The sequence below is a fragment of the Lutra lutra genome, chromosome 13 (genome assembly GCF_902655055.1).
Source record: "Lutra lutra chromosome 13, mLutLut1.2, whole genome shotgun sequence".
In the NCBI taxonomy this organism is placed as follows: domain Eukaryota; kingdom Metazoa; phylum Chordata; class Mammalia; order Carnivora; family Mustelidae; genus Lutra; species Lutra lutra.
The window spans coordinates 52,375,454-52,398,110 of record NC_062290.1 but is presented as its reverse complement, the minus strand read 5'-3'; the positions used below and the strand labels follow the sequence as shown (position 1 = coordinate 52,398,110).

General features: G+C 43.0%; 1 protein-coding gene across 1 annotated transcript in view; it reads left to right on the top strand.

Annotated features, from left to right (window-relative positions):
• MOB3B (MOB kinase activator 3B) overlaps nt 1-22,657 on the top strand; it is a 198,177-nt gene that overhangs the window by 60,503 nt on the left and 115,017 nt on the right. Inside the window, exon 2 of the mRNA XM_047701169.1 lies at nt 13,895-14,517. Within this exon, the coding sequence (XP_047557125.1) occupies nt 14,100-14,517 (418 nt within the window). The 5' untranslated portion in view covers nt 13,895-14,099. The remainder of the gene's footprint in view (nt 1-13,894; nt 14,518-22,657) is intronic.

Sequence of the window (22,657 nt, the reverse complement as noted above, 5' to 3'; positions counted from 1 at the left end):
ACAGGGTGGGCAGCGGGATCATGCTTGAGGAACAAGAATTTCTTGGTACTGCGCAGGATGATTCAGGGACACAGGGCCCGAGGCCACGATGCCTGTGGCCACGTCCCAGTGTGAAGGGATACGAGGAGTTCAGGGTGGATGCAGCAGAAGCAGAAGCTTGGGGATGGGCACCAAAGTCACACACAGAAGCAGAATTTGCACTTAAGAAGGTGATAGGATACATTTCTTCTTATATTAGAAAAAAAATTCCCCAAGCTGATTGACCTTTTCTGCATTATTTTCCCTTTGAGGTATATATTTTAAACTTATTTTTAAAGTAAGTTTAAAAAGCACACAGGTCGAGACTTTTGTAGCACCATGCAAAGATCTTTACAAAGATCTGTGAGTTTTATTAACATTCTCTTAAAGCTAGAGGTACTTCCCAGGGAGCTTATGTTTTAATGAATGCTGGAAAATGAAAACGCACGAGTGATTCAGATTGGCCTGGGGAGCCCCATGTCCTGTGGCTGCTGTTGACCTTTGTGTGAAGTTTATCTCTGTTTTCTGAAAAGGTCTCTTTTGTTGATCATATCTCATCATGATTCCAGGAGAATGGCCCTCTCAGCTAGAGAAGGAACTGTTTTAGTATTTGATTTAGTATTTGATTAACAATAATTTAGATATAGTTTAACCTGAAAACTAATGACTTGCTGTTTGTGCTGGATCCTGCCTTACGGACTAGCACTGCAGTCAAGTCTGGGGCGTGATTCGGCCCTCACAACCTGGCAGAGAGCCACACACATGAGCTCAGAAATATAGCATATTGAGGTCAGAGTGTGTGTGTGTGTGTGTGTGTGTGTGTGTGTGTGTGTGTGTGTGTAATATGTACAAGATACAGATGTCACAACACATGGATGACTGGCCTCCCTTCCTTCTTTCTCTACCTCTCTCCTCTTAGTTTATATCAGAGGTTAAAGTTAACCCAGAGAGAAGCCTGAGAAAATGTATTTGGCAAAAAAGAGGCTTTATCTGGGTAGAAGTTTGTAGATTCCCTATGGAGAACACTGGTGATCTGTTCCTGAACAGTAGCCACATGCGGCGTGGGACTGGGCAGCCCATGCTCACTGACTGTTGGGGAAGGTTTGGAAACACTTCACAGGTGGGGTGAGGGGAAGTCTGTTACTCTGTTCTCAACCTTCTTGCTCTCCATGCCTATAGCAGGACAGTCACTGGGACAGATATTCCCTGTGACGGGGTCCTCGCTTGTCTGAGAAAACTCTCGAGAAAACTATGCATGTCTTATATGCAGGCACAGACTTTCTGCAGATAAATTTTAAGTGATGTCCTATGTGGAGCACTCTTGAATTGATGTCACAATGAGTCTCTACCGAAAAGCAGCTACCTTTGCAAACCAGGCTGCACAGTGTAATGTTAGGGTCTCCACAAGGGCCCCCAATGAACAAATGATACCACTCTTCCCAACATGGCAGCAGAAGAATTTAATTGAAACAACAAAACACTGGGGCGCCTGGGTGGCTCAGTGGGTTAAGCCGCTGCCTTCGGCTCAGGTCATGATCCCAGGTCCTGGGTTCAAGCCCCGCATCGGGCTTTCTGCTCAGCAGGGAGCCTGCTTCCTCCTCTCTCTCTGCCTGCCTCTCTGCCTACTTGTGATTTCTCTCTGTCAAATAAATAAATAAAATCTTTAAAAAAAAAAAAAAGAAACAACAAAAACAGTCATCAGCTTTATTGCTTTTGGAAGCCAACTCTGGAAGATGAAGCTGAAGGTCTGTTAACCAAATGATCCTGCTAACTCTAACCCCCCCAACCCACCCACCTTTTCCCATGTTGTGCTAGAGAGAGCAGGCTTCCTCCATTCAGAAAAGTGGGGAAGCAGCACAGAGCACACTCCTTGAAGCCAGGCAGTTCCCAAGAGGTAAGGCTGAGCCAGCTGAGCACGCCCCATTGAATTTTCTCAGATTTACCAGTTAAGCTAATTACTCCCTTCACTTCCCCTAGGCACCCCTTACTAAAAAGAGAGAGCCCAGTTGTATACTTAGCAAAAGTTCTTTCTCATAGAATCCAGAAATGAGGGGATGTGGGGGACACCTGGGTGGTGCAGTCAGTTAAGCGTCCAACTCTTGGTTTCGACTCAGGTCATGACCATAGGGTCATGAGATCAAGCCCTGCCTCGGGTTCCAAGCTCAGTGTGGAGTCTGCTTAAGACTCTCTCTCCCTCTGCCCCTTCCCCCACCTCTCTGTCTCTTTCTCTCTCAAATAAATAAATAAATCTTTAAAAACAAAAACAAAACAAATAAACAAACAAAAACCAGAAGTGGGGAAACAGAACTCTCCTCCAAAATGTTCCAAGATTTTATACATTTCAGGGTTAGGTGCTCAGGTCTTACAAGAAGTTAAAGAAGAGACCAGGTTATGGTTGGGGTTCTATTGCTCATAAAGCCACCTGAAACCCAATAGTATGAGAAATCTGGATTCATAAGTATAATACTTGACATTAGCCCAGCTTTTACTACATTATCTCACTTAACCCCAAACACACTATGATACTGGTATTAGTGCTCTCAATTATCTAAAGAAGAAATTGACACACAAAGGCGTGTTTAACTGAGAAGGATAACTAGTTAAGAAGCAGAGTTTGGATTCAGGACCCTATCTTTCTGACTCTAGAGGTAGGGTCTGGCTCAGTCCTCCAGGTGGCCATAACCTTCACAGTTACTTGTTTGATTCCATTTTATTTCAAACCTCTTTTTCAGTTGCTGTGGACTGTTCAGAAGTGTAGAGAGGATGGCATCATTAATTATTTGTATCAGTTTTATCTCTGTCTTATCCTGTTTGTCTATCTGTTTTCACCTAGGCAGACTGAAAAGCTCCCAGGTAGATGGTTGTCTTTTCTCTCTTGAGAGTTCCTGGGGGTGCAGTTTGAATCTTCCAGCAGGATCACTCTAGCAGAGGTCACAGCTGAGTTATAACCCAGTGTGTTATATATTCAATGTAAAGCGTTCTGAAGTTTTAAGTGAGAATCTTCTTTACTCCATTCTAAAAAGTGTTTGAGAGATTAGTGGGAGAGCATGGGCCATACAATTTGCCCTGATATAGCCATATTCATGAAGTAATATTGCATTAGATTTTATTATATGCAAAAATACTGGAACTCTCTTACAATATTAAGTTAAATGCATTATAAATGTTCGGGAATGTTGACTCATCATCACATCACTTAGATTACTGTTTTTTTTTTTGCCAGAGAATTAGAAAGACTTCTAATTAGAACTCCAAATTAAGCAGGAAGGAAGCATTTGATTTCTTTGTTTCCTCTTATGCAGGGTTCCCATTGTCCCCCTTCCCTCACCCTGTTTCTTACTCCTAAACACATATTTGCATTGAAGGAGTCATTTTCTGTTACTCATGTAATTTCTTCATGTTCTGTCCAAAGTTATAGTCCCCTTTGTCACCAGTCCCCATGTCAATAACTGCATAATGGTTTTCCATGGGTGGAGTGCTTTCACAGGCATTATCTCTTTAATGTTCGCAGTAATCTTGAGAGAGAAGCACCATTACCTTTAAAGACAAAACTGAGGCTCATCAAGGGTGTCTTGTCCAAAGACAAAGCCAGTTAGAATCATTTCCAGCTGCTGGATCCAGATCTTCTCTTAAACCACCAAAGTTCAAGAAATAACATGTCTTTGGGAGTGGTCCGTGACCAGGTACAATAGGGCTAAGTCTTTGGTTTCTCCCATCCCTTCCCCCCAACCTCCTTAGATAGGCCTTAGAAGGTCCTCTGTTTTTGTTTTGTTTCTTTGTTTTTTATTGTGAACTACCCAATGATCTAAAGAGGGAGTCTTAATTAAGGTCAGAGTTTTGGAGTCAGCTTGGCTACTTAACCAGTTCTACAACCTGGGACAAAGTTTTAATCTTGCTGTGTCTCAGGTTTCTGTAAGTGCAAAATGTGGGGGAGAATAATAATGCCTAACCCATGGGGTTGTTACAAAAATTAAAATAGATGCAAAGTAAGTAAATGTTAATTATTGTTACTGTTACATAATCAGGTTGAATAGAATTTTAAGCATTCTTAGGTTTCAGTGTCTGTTTGGCCTCTCAAGAATCTGACTGTTAAAAAACTTGCATCATAATATGACTCAAAGAGTGATAATGATGATAGCAGACCAGATTACTCAGTGCCTATTGTGTTCCAAACATTTTACATATACCCTCTTGAAATATCACAACAACCCTCTCTAGATGCTGTGCTCTGAGCTCCTGGGCTATATTGTTCTAAATCTTGCCTGTGATTGGTGTCAATTTTACCCATCTCTTCAAGCTTAAAATAGTATTCTTTTGAAAATTAGAACTGTATTTTCCAATTTCCAGTCTTCTAGCCCATTTTGTTCTCTCTGTCCCCCTTCACAGATCTCTTGCAGTGGTTCCAGATGTCATACACAAGTTCCCATAGTGCCAGGGATAAAAATTTTCCAGATCCTGAGACTCACATTCACTTAGAGTGGCTAAGAGTAAATAAGTCTTTTGACAGTTACAGGAACCGACTTCCTTGAATGTGAACATTTTTCCTTTAAAGCAGGACTTTCCCAAGAAAGAATTGTCATACTCTGTCTCAGAGAGAAAGAAGGAAATGGTAATTGACAATGACCTTTATCCCCGTATCCGATAGAGGTTCTGAGTGACATCACACCAATTGGTGTACACCTGTGCTTTAAAAAGTAAAAATACATTTTTTTAACTTGCCTTAATCTTTTTCTTTTTTGGGGTTAAACAACAGAAATTTACTTTTCATAGCTCTGGAGGCTGGAAAAACCTTGCCAGCATGGTTAGGTTCTGGTAAGAGCCCTCTTCTTGGCTTGTAGAAGGCTGCCTTTTCCCTTGTCCTCAGGTAGCAGAGAGAGTAAGCTCTGATGTTTCTTCCTCTTCATATAAAGGTGCTGATTCCAAGATCGGGCCCCACTCCCATGATCTCATCTGAACCCAATTACCTCCCAAAGGCTCCACCTCCTATTACCATCACTGGGGGTTAGAGCTTTGCATATGAATTTTTGGGGCACACATTTGTTCCACAGCAGAAGCATAATACAAATTAGCAATATTTAAATCAACATAGGGTTGTTATTGCAAATCTTACAGACATTAAAAGAATCATAAGGGAATATTATGAAACTTAATGTCAATAAATTCACCAAACATGAAATGGAAAACTTACTTAAAAGGCCTAACTTTCTGAAACTGACATGAAATGAATTAAAAAATCTGAGTAAAAATCTGAAAATCTAGGTTAGTATTATACTAATGTTAAAAATTAAATTGTTTATTTTTAAAAATTAAAAAAAATCTGCCTCAGTTTTTAAATTTCAACTATTCTATTAGCTTTGTTTTGTCATTCCCTTCTTATCCTCCATGCCCTTGTTTGTACATGCCTTACATATTGGGTTCTCAAATCCTATGTCTTTTTTTTAACCATAAAAATATTTTCTAGATAGTCCAAAAATTTGGAAGTAATAGAGCAAGTGGTTACTGACTTGGAGAAGTTCATTTTCCCCTTTAAAAAATTAATGGTGGCAAGATCGGATCCACCCTGCCCAAGTTTGGATCAAAGATTTGCCATCTTCCTTATTATGGAGAATCCAAGCCAATCTCTACCGGCCTCCAGAAAGCCTGTATCTCAGAGAATATTATTCTCTTTAAGAAAACATTTTTTTTTTTAAAGGCTGCGTTTTCTTCAGCAGAATGTGAGTATGTGGTGAATTAAACCCTACCAAATAAATCTCACCTTCTCCTATCCTTCTGCTCTTCTTGCTGGTTCTCACCATCACGCATCCTCTTCCGAATGGTGAGGATCCCGTGTCTGTGAAATGGTGGCTCAGTACAGGTGCCTGCTGTGAGCACATGTGCCCGATCCATCACTGCTGTTGCTGTCTCTGCAGTATAACAAGGTGACATGTGATGTTTCCATCTTTGGAATGTTTACTCCCATTTTCAGTGCTAGCATGTCTGCGCTGGTGACTAAATAAATGAGTGAGGGAACGAGTGAGAGTGTTAACTTGTATGGATATTGAAGAGCCAGAAAATGATGGGGCGTGTGAGAGAGAGAGATAGAGAGGCCTCTGTAGGGTTTCACCTGCTTATGCTGACTTCACCTGGTTCGGAAATAACACGGGCATTTGGAAGCTTAGAAATCGTGCATATCTTTGAAGATTAAATTGAGGCAGCCATGTTTCTCCCAGCTAATCTAAAATGCAGTGATATGGCCTCTGAGACAGGAATCTCTCTAAGTTGGGGTTGTCTTATGAGCAAAGATAGCATTTAATGAGTTGGCAGAAGTAAAACAGTACAAAAAGGTTGATGAAATCACGTTTTTAGGCATGTCCTTTAGTGGAGCCTGGGAAGGTCACATGATATTCATCTTATGCGTGTGCATGTTCACGCGCACACACACACATACACACAGTCCTCTAAGATAAAAACCTTATCTGCTTTTATTTGGCTTCTGGAGTATCAACGAAGAGTTCCATGCACTATTCTAGCCATAAAGAAAAATGGTGGGAAGATAAGATATCAGACTTAGTCATTCTTCAGTTCTGAAGAGCTGGAATTTTAGGTAACACATGGGAAAGGAGCAGCCCATTTGAGAAAGAAGTGGGACAGATACCTTCGTCTTTGAGGACGGGAGCCTTCAGAGCGGCACAGCAGCTGGTAGGACTGGACCTCAGTGAGTTGGCAGTGAGCTTGCAGATGTGGGTGGGCGTCCCCAGATAACTAAAGTATAGGAGGTTCAGTTTGTTTTCACTTTTTGGTTTCACTTGGATGTAAAGGATCCTTCATTTACTGTCCTCTGTTCATCAGCCAACATTCAGTGACGTTGGCTCTGTGCCAGGCACCATCCTAGCTTCTGGGACCCCAGCACTGAAAATGACATGGAACACCCCATGTGTGGGGCACTTCTAGGGCATTTCCCTTAGCTTCCTGGGGTGAATTGCCCTGTTGGCTGATCCTTCCAGAAGGAGTTCTCCATCCCATAGATGAGATACTGAACTTCTTTCTCCCAACTTGTATCAGCTTTGGTTTTTCTCCTTCTGTCCTGCCCACTGTACTACCAACTGTAGTACTGTCCCGTACTACCAACATCTCTTTAGAGGTGGTCACAGCTAGAGAAGATGGATCTCTCAAGGGTGAATGAGAAAATTGCTTTATTTCTTCCTCATCCTGGCAATTTGAATTTGAATGTGAATTTTCAAATAATAAGGCAGAAGACATCAATAGGAAAAGAAAAATAAGAACTTTCCCTGCCAGGGTTGCCTAGTTACCTTGTCAACATTCCCTTGCAGCCCAGCCGAATTCTCTCTGCATATTTTTATAGTGCACATGTTTTATTGCTATAATTGATCTATTAAGCAGAAAATATGGAGAACACATGGAGCTCCTGTCAATTTTATGCTGTTTATTTGGGTTTCCATTTTTCTCTTTCCATAAAACTTCATTCTTCATTGTCCTTTTCATTCCCAACTGGAGTAATCCTGTGAAGAAATCACATCACTAGCCATGTTGGTGCATTTAACTTTGTGGCTTATAAAGCAAAAGCCAATACACCAACCTCAAACCAGACAGCAGATTGTGGACTTTTCAAAGGCAGACACCAAGTTTTCATTAGCTCTGTGTCTGTGGTGCCTAGCCTTGAGTCTGGCACATTAAAGGTCTTTAGTAGATATCCATTGATTGAGCAATTGGCTTCAGAATTTTATTGAGAACCAGCATTATACTGGATGCTATTCATAACATAAAAACAAAACTTAGGACTTGTTCCTTCATTTCGGAGACTGGACAAAGATAGAGAATAACAACTGTGTTGTTGCTAACGTTACATTAACATCAGCCAAAGAAGCTTTCCTGCACGAGGCTGCAGCCCTATTAGCGGCGTCCAGGTTCTGTCTGGCATTTATGGAGAGCTATTCACTGGCTGCCTCCTGGATTCTGGGCACTGTGCTCTCCAAATCAGTCCAGTTCAATAGACCTGGTCCTGGGCACCATCTGTCAAGGCATTTGTATTCAAAACAGTGAGTTTCCCCCCATTCTTCTTAAACACACACACACACAACTGAAGACAATGATTATGAAGCAAACTGTTGACGAAACAACAAATGGAAATTTATGTTGTCATCCCTTTGCCCAGCCAGTCAGGCAGCCCTCCAACTCTGTGCTCCTCAAAGTGTATACTTCTGAGATTTTGTTAAAGTGCAGACTTAGATCTGCTAGGTCTGGCGCGAGGCATGAGTGCATGCATTTCTAACAAGCTCTCTTAGTGACCTAAAGTGTCCTCTAAGGACAGTAGATTTGACATCACCAGGGAGCTTTTTAGAAATGCAGTTGCTGGGATGCCTGGGTGGCTCAGTGGATTAAAGCCTCTGCCTTCAGCTCAGGTCATGATCTCAGGGTCCTGGGATCGAGTCCCGCATCGGGCTCCCTGCTCAGCGGGGAGCCTGCTTCCTCCTCTCTCTCTCTCTCTCTCTGCCTGCTTCTCTGCCTGCTCGTGATCTCTCTTTGTCAAATAAATACATAAAAAATCTTATTAAAAAAAAAAAAACAAAAAGAAATGCAGAAGCTTAGACCTCACCCCAGACCTACTGGATCTGAACCTGCATTTTAACAAGATTCCAGCTTCACATCAATGAAGCACTGCTCTAACCCTTTAATAAGCACAGTGTATAAATTACAGGCAGGGGTCTTGATGGGTCTCTGAGTTGGTCAGTAAGGCCAGGTGGGTTTCCTGTTCCCTTGTTCATTTCAGAACTCCTCTGGGTATCTGCCCTAATACAGCATTTGACAGTCAAATAAAGACATAGGTGCCTTTTGGTTCAGCTATTCAGTGGTGTGATGAAATTGTTATTATCCGTTCTGGATTGCCGATGTTTTTAAACATGGGAACCCAACCACCAATCTGTCCCGTCTCCAGGGAACTTTATTCTAGGTGAAAAAGTTTGAGCAGAAGACACATCCTTGTGTTTGAGCATGTCAGAATGGTTAATGCGAGCGCTAGAGGAGACCCAGAGTTTGTTTCCTTATCCGTAAAATTAGAGATAAAAAAATACCACCTGTTCTAGTTTCCTTTCTAGTCTTGTTGTGAGGAGCTTTGAAAACATAAAAATGTTCATGAGATTTTAAAGCAGTGTTAGTGAGAAAAAAAAATCACGTTTGTTTCAGTGCCAAAGAGTTCTGGGTTCAAAATTTAGCCTTACCATCTACCAATTTTGTGATTTCTGCCAAACTATTTAATCTACTTCAGCCTCAGTTTCTTTCTATGCTAAGTGGTCATAGAAACATCCACCATACAAGACTGTAGTGGGGATTAAAATGGTAATAATATACGTAAACGATCTGGTGCATATTAGAGTTTAATAAATGGTACACAGTCGCGGCACATTAAGGGACATGATTGAGAAATAAATCCTGCAAAGATGATTTTTTTTCCCCCGTCCAGTAAAGCCTTTCTACATTGGGGCAAAAAGGAGGCATGACTTTCAAGCTGGTTAAAGTCCTGAATAAATGCCCAGCCAGTTCAAGAGACTGATAGCTTCAAGTTGATTAAGTGTCTCTGGAAGAAAAATCTCTAAACTTCACATGAGGTTTTACTATTTACTGAAGTGTTTGTGAGTACCAGCCACTGCCGGGCTCCGTGACAAGGAGTCGCTGTGATTATTCTGTGTCATTCACGCCCTGTCCTCAGAGGTGCTAGCAGGTCTTTCCCGGGTGTGCACAGGAGCCTGCCGGTGTATGGAGGAAGGTTTCAGCTTGGTGTCCATGCAGGCAGATCCTCCAGACCTCAGGGAAACAGCCCAGCAAGTGATAGCAAGGGTCATGTAAGGCAATGAAAGAAGATTGTTCTGAGGACCATGGTAACTGATGGCCCCCTCATTGTCAGAATAACAGAACAGCAAGTCTTACTTGCTGGAGACAAGAAGGGGCGGCTGGTGGGTGGTTGCTGCTTTTCTGTCAGCAATTAAGCCTTTGTGATACAGAGGGACTATTGTTTTGATCTTTTTTTTTTTAATTGAAGGTTTTATTTATTTATTTGAGAGAGAGAGAGAGAGAGCCGGGGAGCCGCAGGCAGAGGGAGAAGCAGCCGCTTGGAACATGATCCCAGGACCCCTGAGATCACAACCTAAGCCGAGGGCAGACGCTTAACTGACTGAGCCACCCAGGCATCCTGAAGTTGGGTTTTTAAAAAAGATTTAATTAATTTATTTATTTGAGAGAACAAGAGAGAGAGTGTGTGTGTGTGTGCACACGCAGGGGGAGGGGCAGAGGAGGAGGGAGAGACAGAATCCTGAGCAGCCTCTGTGCTGAGCGTAGTGCCAAGTCAGGCTCCATCTCGAGACCCCTGACTCCATGACCTTAGGCTTCACTGACTGGGCCACCCAGGTACCCCACTGTTGGGTATTTTAAAGGAAAAAGAAAAAAAAAAAAAAAACCCTCACCATCCCTTCTCTATCTTCCAAACCTCTAGCTCATATTTTTTGGAAAAGCACTTTTAGGGCCCTCAGTTTTCTCATCTTTACAGGCCAACCAAGCCTTTGGGAAGGTATTTCTTTCAGGGAAAGATTGCCTCTTTCTTTTCCTGAGGTTTGCAGAGTTTGCATGGTGATTTCCTTCGTGCTGATAGTTTGAAGCACCCCAGCAGTGTGATTTCACAGACGATCTCAGGCAGAGAGGGCCACAGAACCTGCTTTTCCACGTGGACCTCTTTATGGGAGGTGTTTGTGCTCAATGCCATGTGAGGAGGAGGAGGAAAACCCCACCTGGTCCCCGTGGCATTTCAGTGGAAAGAAAGCTAATAGGAAGAGAGAGAGATAAGAGGGAGGCAGTGAGGGGCACCTGGGTAGCTCAGTGGGTTAAAGCCTCTGCCTTCGGCTCAGGTCATGATCCCAGAGTCCTGGGATCGAGCCCTGCATCGGGCTCTCTGCTTAGCAGGGAGCCTGCTTCCTCCTCTCTCTCTGCCTGCCTCTCTGCCTACTTGTGATCTCTGTCAAATGAATAAATAAAATCTTTAAAAAAAAAAAAAAAGAGGGAGGCAGTGAGCAGACAGGGGCTGCGGAGGGTGGCCGGGAGGAGGCAGGCACCTGAATCATCAGCGGTTCTGAGCACAGAGCAGCCTATGAGAGAGAGTACACATGTCTCAGGTGTTTTTGATTTTATGCTTTTACCTAAATAACTTAAGATTGAATGCGTCGCCAAGCCGTGTTTGAGTGTGGAATAGCAGAACCCCATCTGAGTGGGGGCAAATGCAACACAGTGGGATCCGTGCCCGAAGTCCATTGGAGCAGATTCCGTCATGGGCTCTTCTGAATCTGGCCACAGCTGGCGGTCCATTGTGCTAGGACGTGATCCATGGATGGTTCAGTTATCTGCTGTCTGTTTCCAAGCCACAGGATACCATCTTTACATCCAGCCAGTCAGTACTTGTGGTCTTTAGGGAATTTGTGGATGGAAAGTCTGGGTTAAAGGGGCTTCAGGAACCAGCAAGAAAGAAAGGTTGAAGGACATCACTTTTTAGAATATAAGTCTGCGTGCAAAGAACATTTACTAGGAATCAAGAAACTTGATTTTGATCCTAATTATGCCCATGATAGCTATGGGACATTGTTAGGCAAGTAACTTTATCTCTTAGAGATCCAGGGATAGTGACAACTACTACAAATCTACTATAAACCACATTAGGATTTTGTAAGGTCAAATGAGGTAGTAAAGAGAGCACGGAAGACCAAAACTACACTTTCCAAAATGGTAGCCATTAACTGCATGTGGCTATTTGAATTTCAATTTGTTCAACTTCAATAACATGAGAAATTCATTTCCTCAGCCACACTAGCCACATTTCATGTGCTCGCTAGCCACATATGGCTAGTGGGACTATATTGGACAGCAAAGATATAGAACATTTGCATTATCACAGAAAGTTTTGTTGTACACCCATGCCTTAGAATTCTAGGTTATGACAGCAAAGATGAAAAGGATGAAATATTATAGAGGTGATAAATGCTGTCAGAGTTAAGGATTCTTGGAAAGAAAGAAAAACCCTCTGAAGTCAGCTGAAGTAAAGCAAGAGATTAATTTTTTTTAAAGATTTTATTTTTTTATTTGAGAGAGAGCACTAGAGAGAGTGAGCATGCACAAGTAGGGGGCAGAGGGAGGGGAAGAAGGAGGCTCCCCGCTGAGCAGGGAACCCGATGTGGGGCTCGAGCCCAGGACCCTGGGATCGTGACCTCAGCCAAGGACAGATGGCTTAACCAACTGAACCACCCAGTTGACTGAGCCACCTAAGAATTTATCTGACTAATCCAGGGAAAACCTATGGATCTCAAGGGCTGGAATCACAGCTAGACTTCAAAAATAACTGGAACTAAAAAGAAAAAAAATTACTGGAACTAATTTCTAAAAGATTATGAGGAACTCACAAAGCCACTCTCCTCACTGTTTCTCTTTGTCTCTTATCTTTTTCTCCCTGTAGCCACTTGTGCTCTTGTATCTGTTCTTCTGTATGTCAGTGACGTTTTCCTTCTCCTCTCTCCCCTTCCTTCTCTCCCCTTCCTTCTCTCTCCGCACCTTTATTCTCCTTCCTTCCTGGTTCTTCTCTCCTTCTTCCTCTGTCTGCAGAGCAACTTTCTTAACTGCACTGCATGTGGTCCAGATAGGGTTCAGCCAGGCCCAGTTTTCATTGTTTCTCAGGAACAATGCCTGAAAAAGTCTGGGCCCTGATCCCAAATTCCAAAGAGAGATACTCTTTTTTTTAAATTAGCATATAGTGTATTATTTGTTTCAGGGGTACAGATCTGTGATTCATCAGTCTTACACAATTCCCAGCACTCACCACAGCACATACCCTCCCCAATGTCCATCACCCAGCCCCTCCATCCCTCCCACTCTCCTCCACTCCAGAACCCTCAGTTTGTTTCCTGTGATTAAGAGTCTCTTATAGTTTGTCTCCCTCTCTGGTTTCATTTTGTTTCATTTTTCCCTTACTTCCCTATCATCCTCTGTCTTGTTTCTCAAATTCCTTGTAACAGTGAGATCATATAATTGTCTTTCTCTGATTGACTTACTTCGCTTAGCATAATACCCTCTAGTTCTATCCACGTCATTGCAAATGGCAAGATTTTGAGGGACTTTTTGATGGCTGCATAGTACTCCATTGTGTGTTATATATATCACATCTTCTTTATCCATTCATCTGTTGATAGACATCTAGGTTCTTTCCATGGTTTGGCTATTGTCATTGCTGCTGTAAACATTCAGGTGCATGTGGCCCTTCAGATCACTACATTTGTATCTTTAGGGTAAATACCCAGTAGTGTGCTTGCTGGGTTGTAGTGCAGCTCTATTTTCAACTTTTTGAGGAATCTCCATGCTTTTTTCCAGAGTGGCTAAGCCAGCTTACATTCCCACCAACAGTATAGAAGAATTTCCCTTTCCCAGGAGAAATATTCTTATTAGCCAGCTTGGCTCCACCCCTGCTCCATTCAGTTATGTTTAAGAGCACGGGATGGTGATCCTGTGCTTACTCAATAAAGGCATAGTGGGGAGTGGGGCAGATGCTCTAGAAAGGCGCATGTGTGAGATGGGGCTGGGGCCTGACTAATGTGTTCATGTTAATATCTTGGAGAATCCATTAGCCTATGACCACAGAGGAAGAGTTGCGAGAGATTTGATCAAGGCCATGAAGAAAAAGAGTTATTTGTGTGGTTTGAATCACCATTACACATGTTCAGGGGTCTGGCATGTCCTCAGTATCTTTATACCTGGGTGGAAGTAGGTACTGGCAGAAGCAAGGTGGAAATCAGATCTCAGCATTTGACATTTCTTACGTGCAGATTGGATGCTAATAAGACCCTTTTCTCTACAGACTTTAGGAAGAAACATGAGGTTCTCTTGGAGACTATTCAAAAGGAAGATGGAGGGGGCCGCCTAAAAGAGATTAAAAGCTGCAGACCGCAAGCCTGGGGCCAGAGGGCTGGCAGTGGAAAACCCTGCTGGGTTGTGACCTCTCCCTGAAAAGTTCTAGGTGCCTTTTTGCTTCCTGCAAAAAAAAGGAAGAGAAGGAGAAGACCATGTCCATAGCCTTGAAGCAAGTGTTCAACAAGGACAAGACCTTCCGGCCCAAGAGGAAATTTGAACCTGGCACGCAGAGATTTGAGCTCCACAAACGGGCTCAGGCGTCCCTCAACTCCGGTGTGGATCTGAAGGCAGCTGTGCAGCTGCCCAATGGGGAGGACCAGAACGACTGGGTGGCGGTGCACGTGGTAGACTTCTTCAATCGGATCAACCTCATCTATGGCACCATCTGCGAGTTCTGCACTGAGCAGACCTGCCCTGTGATGTCAGGGGGCCCCAAATATGAATATCGGTGGCAGGATGACCTCAAGTACAAGAAGCCAACTGCCCTCCCAGCTCCTCAGTACATGAACCTTCTTATGGATTGGATTGAGGTCCAGATCAACAATGAGGACATATTTCCAACCTGTGTGGGTAAGTCTGTGGCCGGCTTCTTGCATATTTTGGTGCATCCCACCCAAGCTCAGAAAGTTTGCAGAGGCTTTTTCTAGGACTGTCTTTGAATGCTGGGTAACACCATGTTGATGTTTCCTTAAATTCCACCATACCTACAGTGTCTTTTTCCATATCCAAGAACCTCCTTGAAATTAAAAAATAATTAGTGGACTACTTATACTTATTTTGTGGACCTCAGTGGTACACATACCACATGCTAGGGAAATTTGTCTTGGTGAAATGTTAGATTTGATCTTGCTGGTTTTCTTAGGACTAGACTCTAAACCCACCTAGTTATCCTCATAGAATTTTTATATTTTGGCTAACTAACTAGTTAAAGTTGCATTAACTCTGGTGCATTTATTGGTATTCATCTCTCAGGTCAGAGAATGCCAGTGTGAGAATCTGCTTGTTTGCGGATCAAGCAAACAGGGGTTGGCCTTCCAGGGAAATAGAGGTCCTGGCATTCTGTTCTGCCCACTCTTGATCATTTGTTATTAATTCCAGGCTGTACTGTTAACTGTAGACACTCGTGTAAGCTGCTGGACCCATTAGGACTCTTGAGATGCAAATGCTTTCATTTGCTTGGTGCTCTGAGCCATAAAACTCTTCAAGGAGGAGGACGAAACCTCTTTCCCTTTTATATTTCTTTATGCTGCTGATAATTGGATTTGTCTATGCACTGACAGGCTAAACTTAAAATTCAGGTTTGTTTGTTGTGTTTGTTTTTGTTTTTTAGGCCCAAGATTCACTAGGAATGAGCAATCTCCTACTTCTACTCTTGTGTTTCCAGGGTCTAACACGGTACCCTGGAACCTTTGTAGGCAATCAGGAAATATTTGTGGAATGACTGAGAAAATACTTGTGCTGTTGGACAGTAGTATTAAAAAGCTCTGAGATGGTTTGGGATATAAAAGAGGCATTTGGAACACATTGCTGAAATCCCCTCTAGATGGGATGTATGTGTCCCCATGTGGCATATGGGAAGTGGAGGTGGGGGGTATGGAAGTAATTAAGCTAATACCAGGGGGAGAGAAGCATATGCATTGATTAGGGCAGTATGGACATCTTGAAATATTCAGCACACAGACCGATTGGCTCAGAATCACTGTGCTGCCTTGACTTGTCCAGCTCCCTCATATTCCTGCTCTGTGCCGTTCCTTGCTAAGGAAGGAGGTGGCATGTGGGGTTGTGCAAATTCCCTTGGCTCACCAGCACAGAAGGAAGAAGGCAGGGTTCCAGAACTCCCCCAACCATATAATAGGCACCTCAGGGGGATGGGAAGCTCTTAGATTCCTATCTTTTTATACTTTCATTGACTGTCTGAGGCTTCTTTTGTTGCTAGGAGGAATTTCCCCAACTGCCAATGCTCTGTGCTGAACATGTGATAGCAATAAAGATAAATAAATGTGGGCAAAGATACGTCCTCTTTGTCTTTCCCCTTCTGTTTCTGCTCCTTGATGCTTTGAACTCTGGGCACTTCGACTGTCTCTGGCAGCTGTGGTTACCACATAGAGTTGGTGACCAGAAATAACATCGCAGAGCCATGGTGTGTTACTTGAGAGTAAGGAAGCTTCTGGCAGTCTGCTTGGAAACTAGGACATCATAGATGGCTTTAGACTTTACTAGGAGGAAATCAGCGGATGCCGCCATATCCCCCCGAGTCATTGATGTTGCTGTCTTTTTCCAGACATTTCCTTAGCCATTCAGTGGGTTTGCAGAGCATATTCACCTGGTCAGAATCCTCTGTTTCAGCTCTGCCCAACCTTTGCTCCATAGTACATAGTTCTAAGAGATCTAAATAGGGGCACCGTAATTTTTGTGTGTGTGTGTGCACGGGAAATAAGTTGGAAAGTGCTGAGTGAAAACCGTTTCTTTACTGCAGGACTTTTAATGTGCTAATGTACATTATAAATCTCCGAGAAAGGAATATTTTGTTTAGTATGTAGTATTTCCTAATTTGAACCAGTACTTTTTTTTTTTTTAATGAAGCACCATTAGCATCTTTGGGGAAGTATTAATCTATGTACGTTAGAGTTGTCAAACATTTATTTGTATCAGAATTACATGGGCCTTCTGTTCAAAATGCAAATTCTTTGTCCCTCCCCCTTAACAACCAAATCAAAATCTCTTAGATGAGACCTAAGAATCTGTACTTGTAATAAGCACCTGCCACTCTTTTGTTTAACTTTCCAGAATGCTTTTCATTCCCCCAGAAACAGTCTCTTTCTTATCTCTCTGGTTTTATCCATTTTGTTTCTCCTTCTAGAATCCCCTCTCTTCTCTAGTGAATTTTCCTGCATCCTTTATACCATGTCCTCTGTGAAGGCTTTCGCCCATGAGAATATAAAGCCCCTTAAGGTGATGGAATGTATTTTATTCATTTGAATATTCCAGTCCTAAGTCCAGTCTCACTGCCTTATAAGTTAGTAAATGGATGAACAGACAGATTGATGGATGGAAGGATGGAGGAAAAAATAATCTTTATAAAGTCCCACCATGTCTGTAGTGCTGGTGATCGAAAGTTAAACAGAATCTCTGAATCCCTTCATCACCATCCTCAGTCTGTTCTGCACCTTCATAGAGTTTAATTTTCTCTGTTTAATTTTCCAGTGTGGAATGTTAGGGGTCAGTAAAAATCACCACCCTCCACCATTGCCCTAAAGGTCTTCATCAGCATCCTGCTCACCTCTGTCATCTGCCCTTGGATTATATTGTTACCATCTTTTGAAAAAACTTATCTTTAGGAGCCACTTTCTCTGTTAGAATTCATTTCCTCTTCTTCTTCCTCCCCCTGATTCCAGCCTACTTTTCTCTCTCTCTCTCTCTTTTTTTTTTTTTTATCTTTGTTCTGCCTTGAGTCATTATCATGGAAATGATCAAGATGTCTGTCAGGATAAAGTAAAAGAAGAATTCTCTGCAAACAGCAGACCCCGTGTGGATGAGAAATGGGGAGTTCTGCTTAGCATTAGGGCTTTGAATCGCAGGCATATTTCTGTGTTCTTGCCTGGGCATTGAGAGGAGTTCAGACTTCACCTCCTCCCCACTGTGATCCAAGGAAATGGGACCGGAAAATACTGACAGATGTGAAGGTTTCACCCTCAGTTAGGTATGAAAGCATATAAACAGCTGTTGATCTCTGCCATTGAAACACAGGGGGAAAGAAAAGCTTTCATCTGTTCCCTGATCCTAGTTTAACTAGGATGCCCGTACTATTTTGAAGTCCAGCGTTCTCAGTTGGGAGCATACCAAACAGATGTGGCTCCCTTGTGAACCATAGTCTCCTCCACTCCCCCTTGATCCCCTTAAGCTTCCTTTGTGAAAAAGTCAACAGATGTCCCTGTGAAAGCTTCTAAAACCTCCTTCAGTGCAGAAGCAGAGGCCACCTCCTCTTGCACTGTATCTCCTCAACCACTTGTAGAGATAACAGCAGGAAAATAGCTACATCGTTCTTTATTCTATGGCCTATCTAGTTAACAATAATTTTTATGTTCTAGCCCTCAGCTTCTCTGTTTTTCTGTTATATAATATGACGTCATATCTTAGTTCTAACACTAAGAAAAAAAATGAGTGGAAAACTTAGAGCTCCTCCAACTCATGTTTTTAAAAAGTCTCTGAACAGGAGGAATAAGAACATTTGAAAATTAATTACATGATCTCACCTACCTTTATGGTTTTAGAATAGTTGGGTGTCATGCAAGGAGAGAGCAGGGAAGGAAAGCAAGAAAGGTGGTGGGGGTGGGGGACTCATGTCTGTTGGGCTTGCTAAGTGCCACTGTTAATCTTTCTTAATTCTTGCAACAACTCAGTTAATTAAAATTCCATTTTACCAGTGAGGATGCTGACATTTAAATAAGCTAAGGGGCTTTCCCAAGGTCGTACAGCTAGTAGGTTATTTAGAAGTCAGAGTTTGGGTTCAAGCGTAGCAAAAAATCCATGCCCTTATTTCCCACTACCATTCATAGCATGAATCATTATTTGCAAATTTTCCTTCACATGGCTAAAGATTTCTCAATCAGTGGTTCTAGGAGGTTGTCTAGGATGGAGAAAATGTTACAAAACCTGACTTTGTTATTACTTTTAAGGAAGTGATTCTTTTTTGGGTTTTGTTTTATTTTGTTTTTGTTTGCTCCTGTTTAAAAAAATCACCTACAGGGGCGCCTGGGTGGCTCAGTGGGTTAAGCCGCTGCCTTCGGCTCAGGTCATGATCCCAGGTCCTGGGTTCAAGCCCCACATCGGGCTCTCTGCTCAGCAGGGAGCCTGCTTCCTCCTCTCTCTCTGCCTGCCTCTCTGCCTACTTGTGATTTCTCTCTGTCAAATAAATAAATACAATCTTTAAAAAAAAAAAAAATCACCTACAAAATGGCTGAAGTGTATGTCCAGGCCCTGGAAGTGTTTCCATGTTCCATTCCGAGATCAGGGAAGGGATGACTTAGCCTCATGAAAACACTTTGTGAGCCCATAATGACCTATTACTATGGTTCATTGATTCTTTCATTTAATAAATGCTTGAAAAGCTCCTGCTCTGGAGCAGGCTCTGTTTTAGGCACTGAGAGAGCAAAGCAGAGTTCATGTCCTTGAGCAGCTTCCATAATGTCCAGAATGTCAAGTTGCTCTGTAGGTTTTTCCAAAATGGGTAGTTTGTTCAGTGATCAAGTGTGTTGTGGAAATAGTTGCATCCCTTTGGCTACCTTTCTCATGAGGCTACAGCTGAGTTTCATCCTCTCTCAAAATATTGTGGCAGGAAACATGAGACTATAAAACTGTCCGTGGGGAGAGCTCTTCAGACATGAGGTGTCAGGGAACTGGGTTTATAATTAGCCTTTAAATTTTATTTTTTTCACTTTTTTTTATTATGTTCAGTTAGCCACTGTATAGTACATCATTAGTTTTTTTTTTTTTTTTTTTAAGATTTTATTTATTTGACAGAGGGAGAGATCACAAGTAGGCAGAGAGGCAGGAGGGGGTGGCGGTGGGGGTGGGAAGCAGGCTCCCTGCTGAACAGAGAGCCCCATGTGGGGCTCAGTCCAGGACCCTGAGATCATGACCTGAGCGGAAGGCAGAGGCTTAACCCACTGACCCACCCAGGCACCCCACATCATTAGTTTTTGATGTAGTGTTCAGTGTTCTTTAGTTGCATATAACACCCAGTACTCATCACATCACGTGCCCTCCTTAATGCCCATCACCTGGCGACCCCATCCCCCCACCTCTCTCCCCTCTAAAACCTTCTGTTTGTTTCCGGGAATCCATTGTTTATCATGGTTTGTCTCCCTCTCCAATTTCTCCCCCTTCAGTTTTCTCTCCCTTCCCCTATGGTTCTCTGTGCTATTCCTTCTCTTCCACATATGAGTGAAACCATATGATAATGGTGGTTCTCTGCTTGGCTTATTTGACTTAGCACAATCCCCTCAAGTTCATCCATGTCACTGCAAATGGTAGATATTCATTCTTTCTGATGGCTGAGTAATATTCTTTGTATATATGAACCATGTCTTTTTTAGCCATTCATCTGTTGAAGGGGCTCTTCACTCCTTCCACAGTTTTAGCCTTTAAATTTAAACTATTTTTTTTATTGTAGGTCTTCCTCATTTTTTGGTTTTGATATAAATCTGTGTAACACTGGTAAGACAACGTGTACATCAGCAAAATGTATTTACCTGTGGTCAGGCTAACATTGGCCTTGCAGACGGAGATCTGAATTGATTCAAGGAGCCCTGCCCTCACAGGGTCTTCTGTGATGTTGGTAAAAGCATAACTGAGAACTATAATTAGATCTCACAGGACTGTTGTAAGGATTGAAGGAGGCCCTGAGAGTAGAAACACCCAGCCCTGAGCCCTGATCATCTCTAAGTGGTGCTGAGAAACAAATGAGCTTATTGCTTTTCCCTCTCTGCATACTCTTCTGCGTAACTATCAACGCAAACTCATGGTGACCATTGGCAATTTCTGAACAGTATCCCTAGAACAATAAAATGCATTGTAAAAGACTCAATAAGATTTTTAAAAGTTAGCAGTCTTCATTGCTGAATTGCTCTGTCTTGGGGTTGTAATCTCTTCATAGGTTGTCATCTCTCAAAGACTTTGGGAAATTTCAATGTTTTTTTAAGGAGCTAGAGCAAATCCTGGTTTGGGGGATGAACACCTAACTATTTAGGGAGAAAGCCATTTGGTGGGTCTTCTCACTTGGTTTTCAGAAAATTGAGTCCTGAACCTGCCAATGTCCAGTGTTAAAGCAGCCAGCCTCAGTAAAGGGTGGGTACAGATTGGTGGAGAAGAGGGGAGATAGCCTACCAGTCACATCTGGGACAAACTACTCAGTGAAATCAATGGTGTGCAAGGTTACCTCGATTTGATCTCTCAAGAGATCAAGGCCAGGAATGGAGCTCCCAAGATAGCCTTGTGAGCTAGCAAGTTTTCCCAGGGCTTTTGAAAACACGATTTGCCTTTGGGATCTAAGAGACTGTTAGGCTTTCTAAGAATTTACTGGTTGGGAGGGCCTAATAATAAAGCTGCCATCTTTTGGACAGGTACTACCCTAAATACTTTACCTATATTATGCCATTTAAAATGTAAAACGGTCACTCTAAGGCACATAGTATGATTTCAGTTTCACAGATGAAAAAGATTAAGGAACTTGGCCAGGTTCACACAAGCAGGGCTGGGATTCAGACCCAAGGTGGCCCAATTCCACAGCCATGGTCTCAGCTACTCGGACAACCTGTGTCTGTGATAGTCTTACCCCAGAATAAACACCATCCTCGATTTACCTCTGCCTGTTTCATCAGATGTTAAATCCTCTCTGGGAAGAGTCCTAAGACAAACCCAACAGTCACAGTGAGGGGTATGAAAATAGACAGGGCCCTGCATCTGATAGAAATTATACTGGGTCCTTATGATGGGAACTCCAAGGTTCTGCTTTTTATGTTTTTTAAAGATTTTATTTATTTATTTGAGAGAGAGAGAATGAGCAGGAGGAAGATCAGAGGGAGAGGAACATGCAGACTCTGTGTTGAGCATGAAGCCTGAGGTTGGGCTTGTTCCTAGGACCCTGAGATCATGACCTGAGCTGAAATCAAGAGTTGGACGCTTAACCAACTGGGCCACCCAAGTGGCCTTGGTCCTGCTCTTTTTGAGAACTTGCCTCCTCTGGGGTGCCTGGGGCCCAAGTTTGTTCAGTTGTAAATTCATAGAAAACATGCAGATACAGCTGAATCCACTCCTCCACACCCCCACTGGCTACTGGAGAATTGACGGTCTATTGTGGATGGTCACAATTCCTTGCCTTGTTAACCCAGTACTGCAGTGACTTGGTGGCTCTGTTAATGAGGACAGTGTTGAATAACTACCCCCACTCAGCAGATCCCAAGAGATGCCTCTGAAAAACGGTGAGTGCCTCCCTGTGATAAGAAGCAGAGAAGAAGGGAAGTAGATACAGCGAGCTCAGAAGACCTAGAGACTGCCCTGTAAGGGAAGGCTAATTATCTGCTGTCCCAACCTGCACTGAGTTCTCCATTACCTGTGCTATGTAATTTTAATGGGCCAGATCTCGGGTGACAAGTTGTTACATCTCAGCATCAGTTGGGAAGGCAAAAGGGATATGTGATATTCAGTGGAAAACAGAGATGAAAAACAAAAACTGTAATGCGGTGGGGGTGGGGCCCCTGCTGCTTTAACTTGGGTAGTGAGCGTGGCGTCCTTCCTTAGCCAGCTGTGGCGGTCAGTGCTGCACGGAGATGTGGGCCGGCTCAGAGCCATACTGTAAGGATGTGGACGTACATCTGCAAGTACAGCGGGATGGACAACAGTGACTTAACCAGAACTCTTGCCCGGAATAGAGTATGGAGTTGGAAGGAACAGTGGGTACAAGTTACTTGGAGGGAGGGTGAGACCCCTAAGCCTGTACTAGAATTCCCAACTGACCTCTACAGAGAGCAGGTTTGTTGATCTGAGCAGGGCTCGTCAGCAGAGCCCTGATTCCACAGGTCTTCCCTCTCTGCCCTACTGGCCAGTGGTATGCCTCCCTACAGATAGGGTATACATACTTAAATAATGTCATTTTGAAGGGAGATCCAATTACGGGCCTGCCCTAGAGCTCCGTGTGTAGAGAGTGATTCGT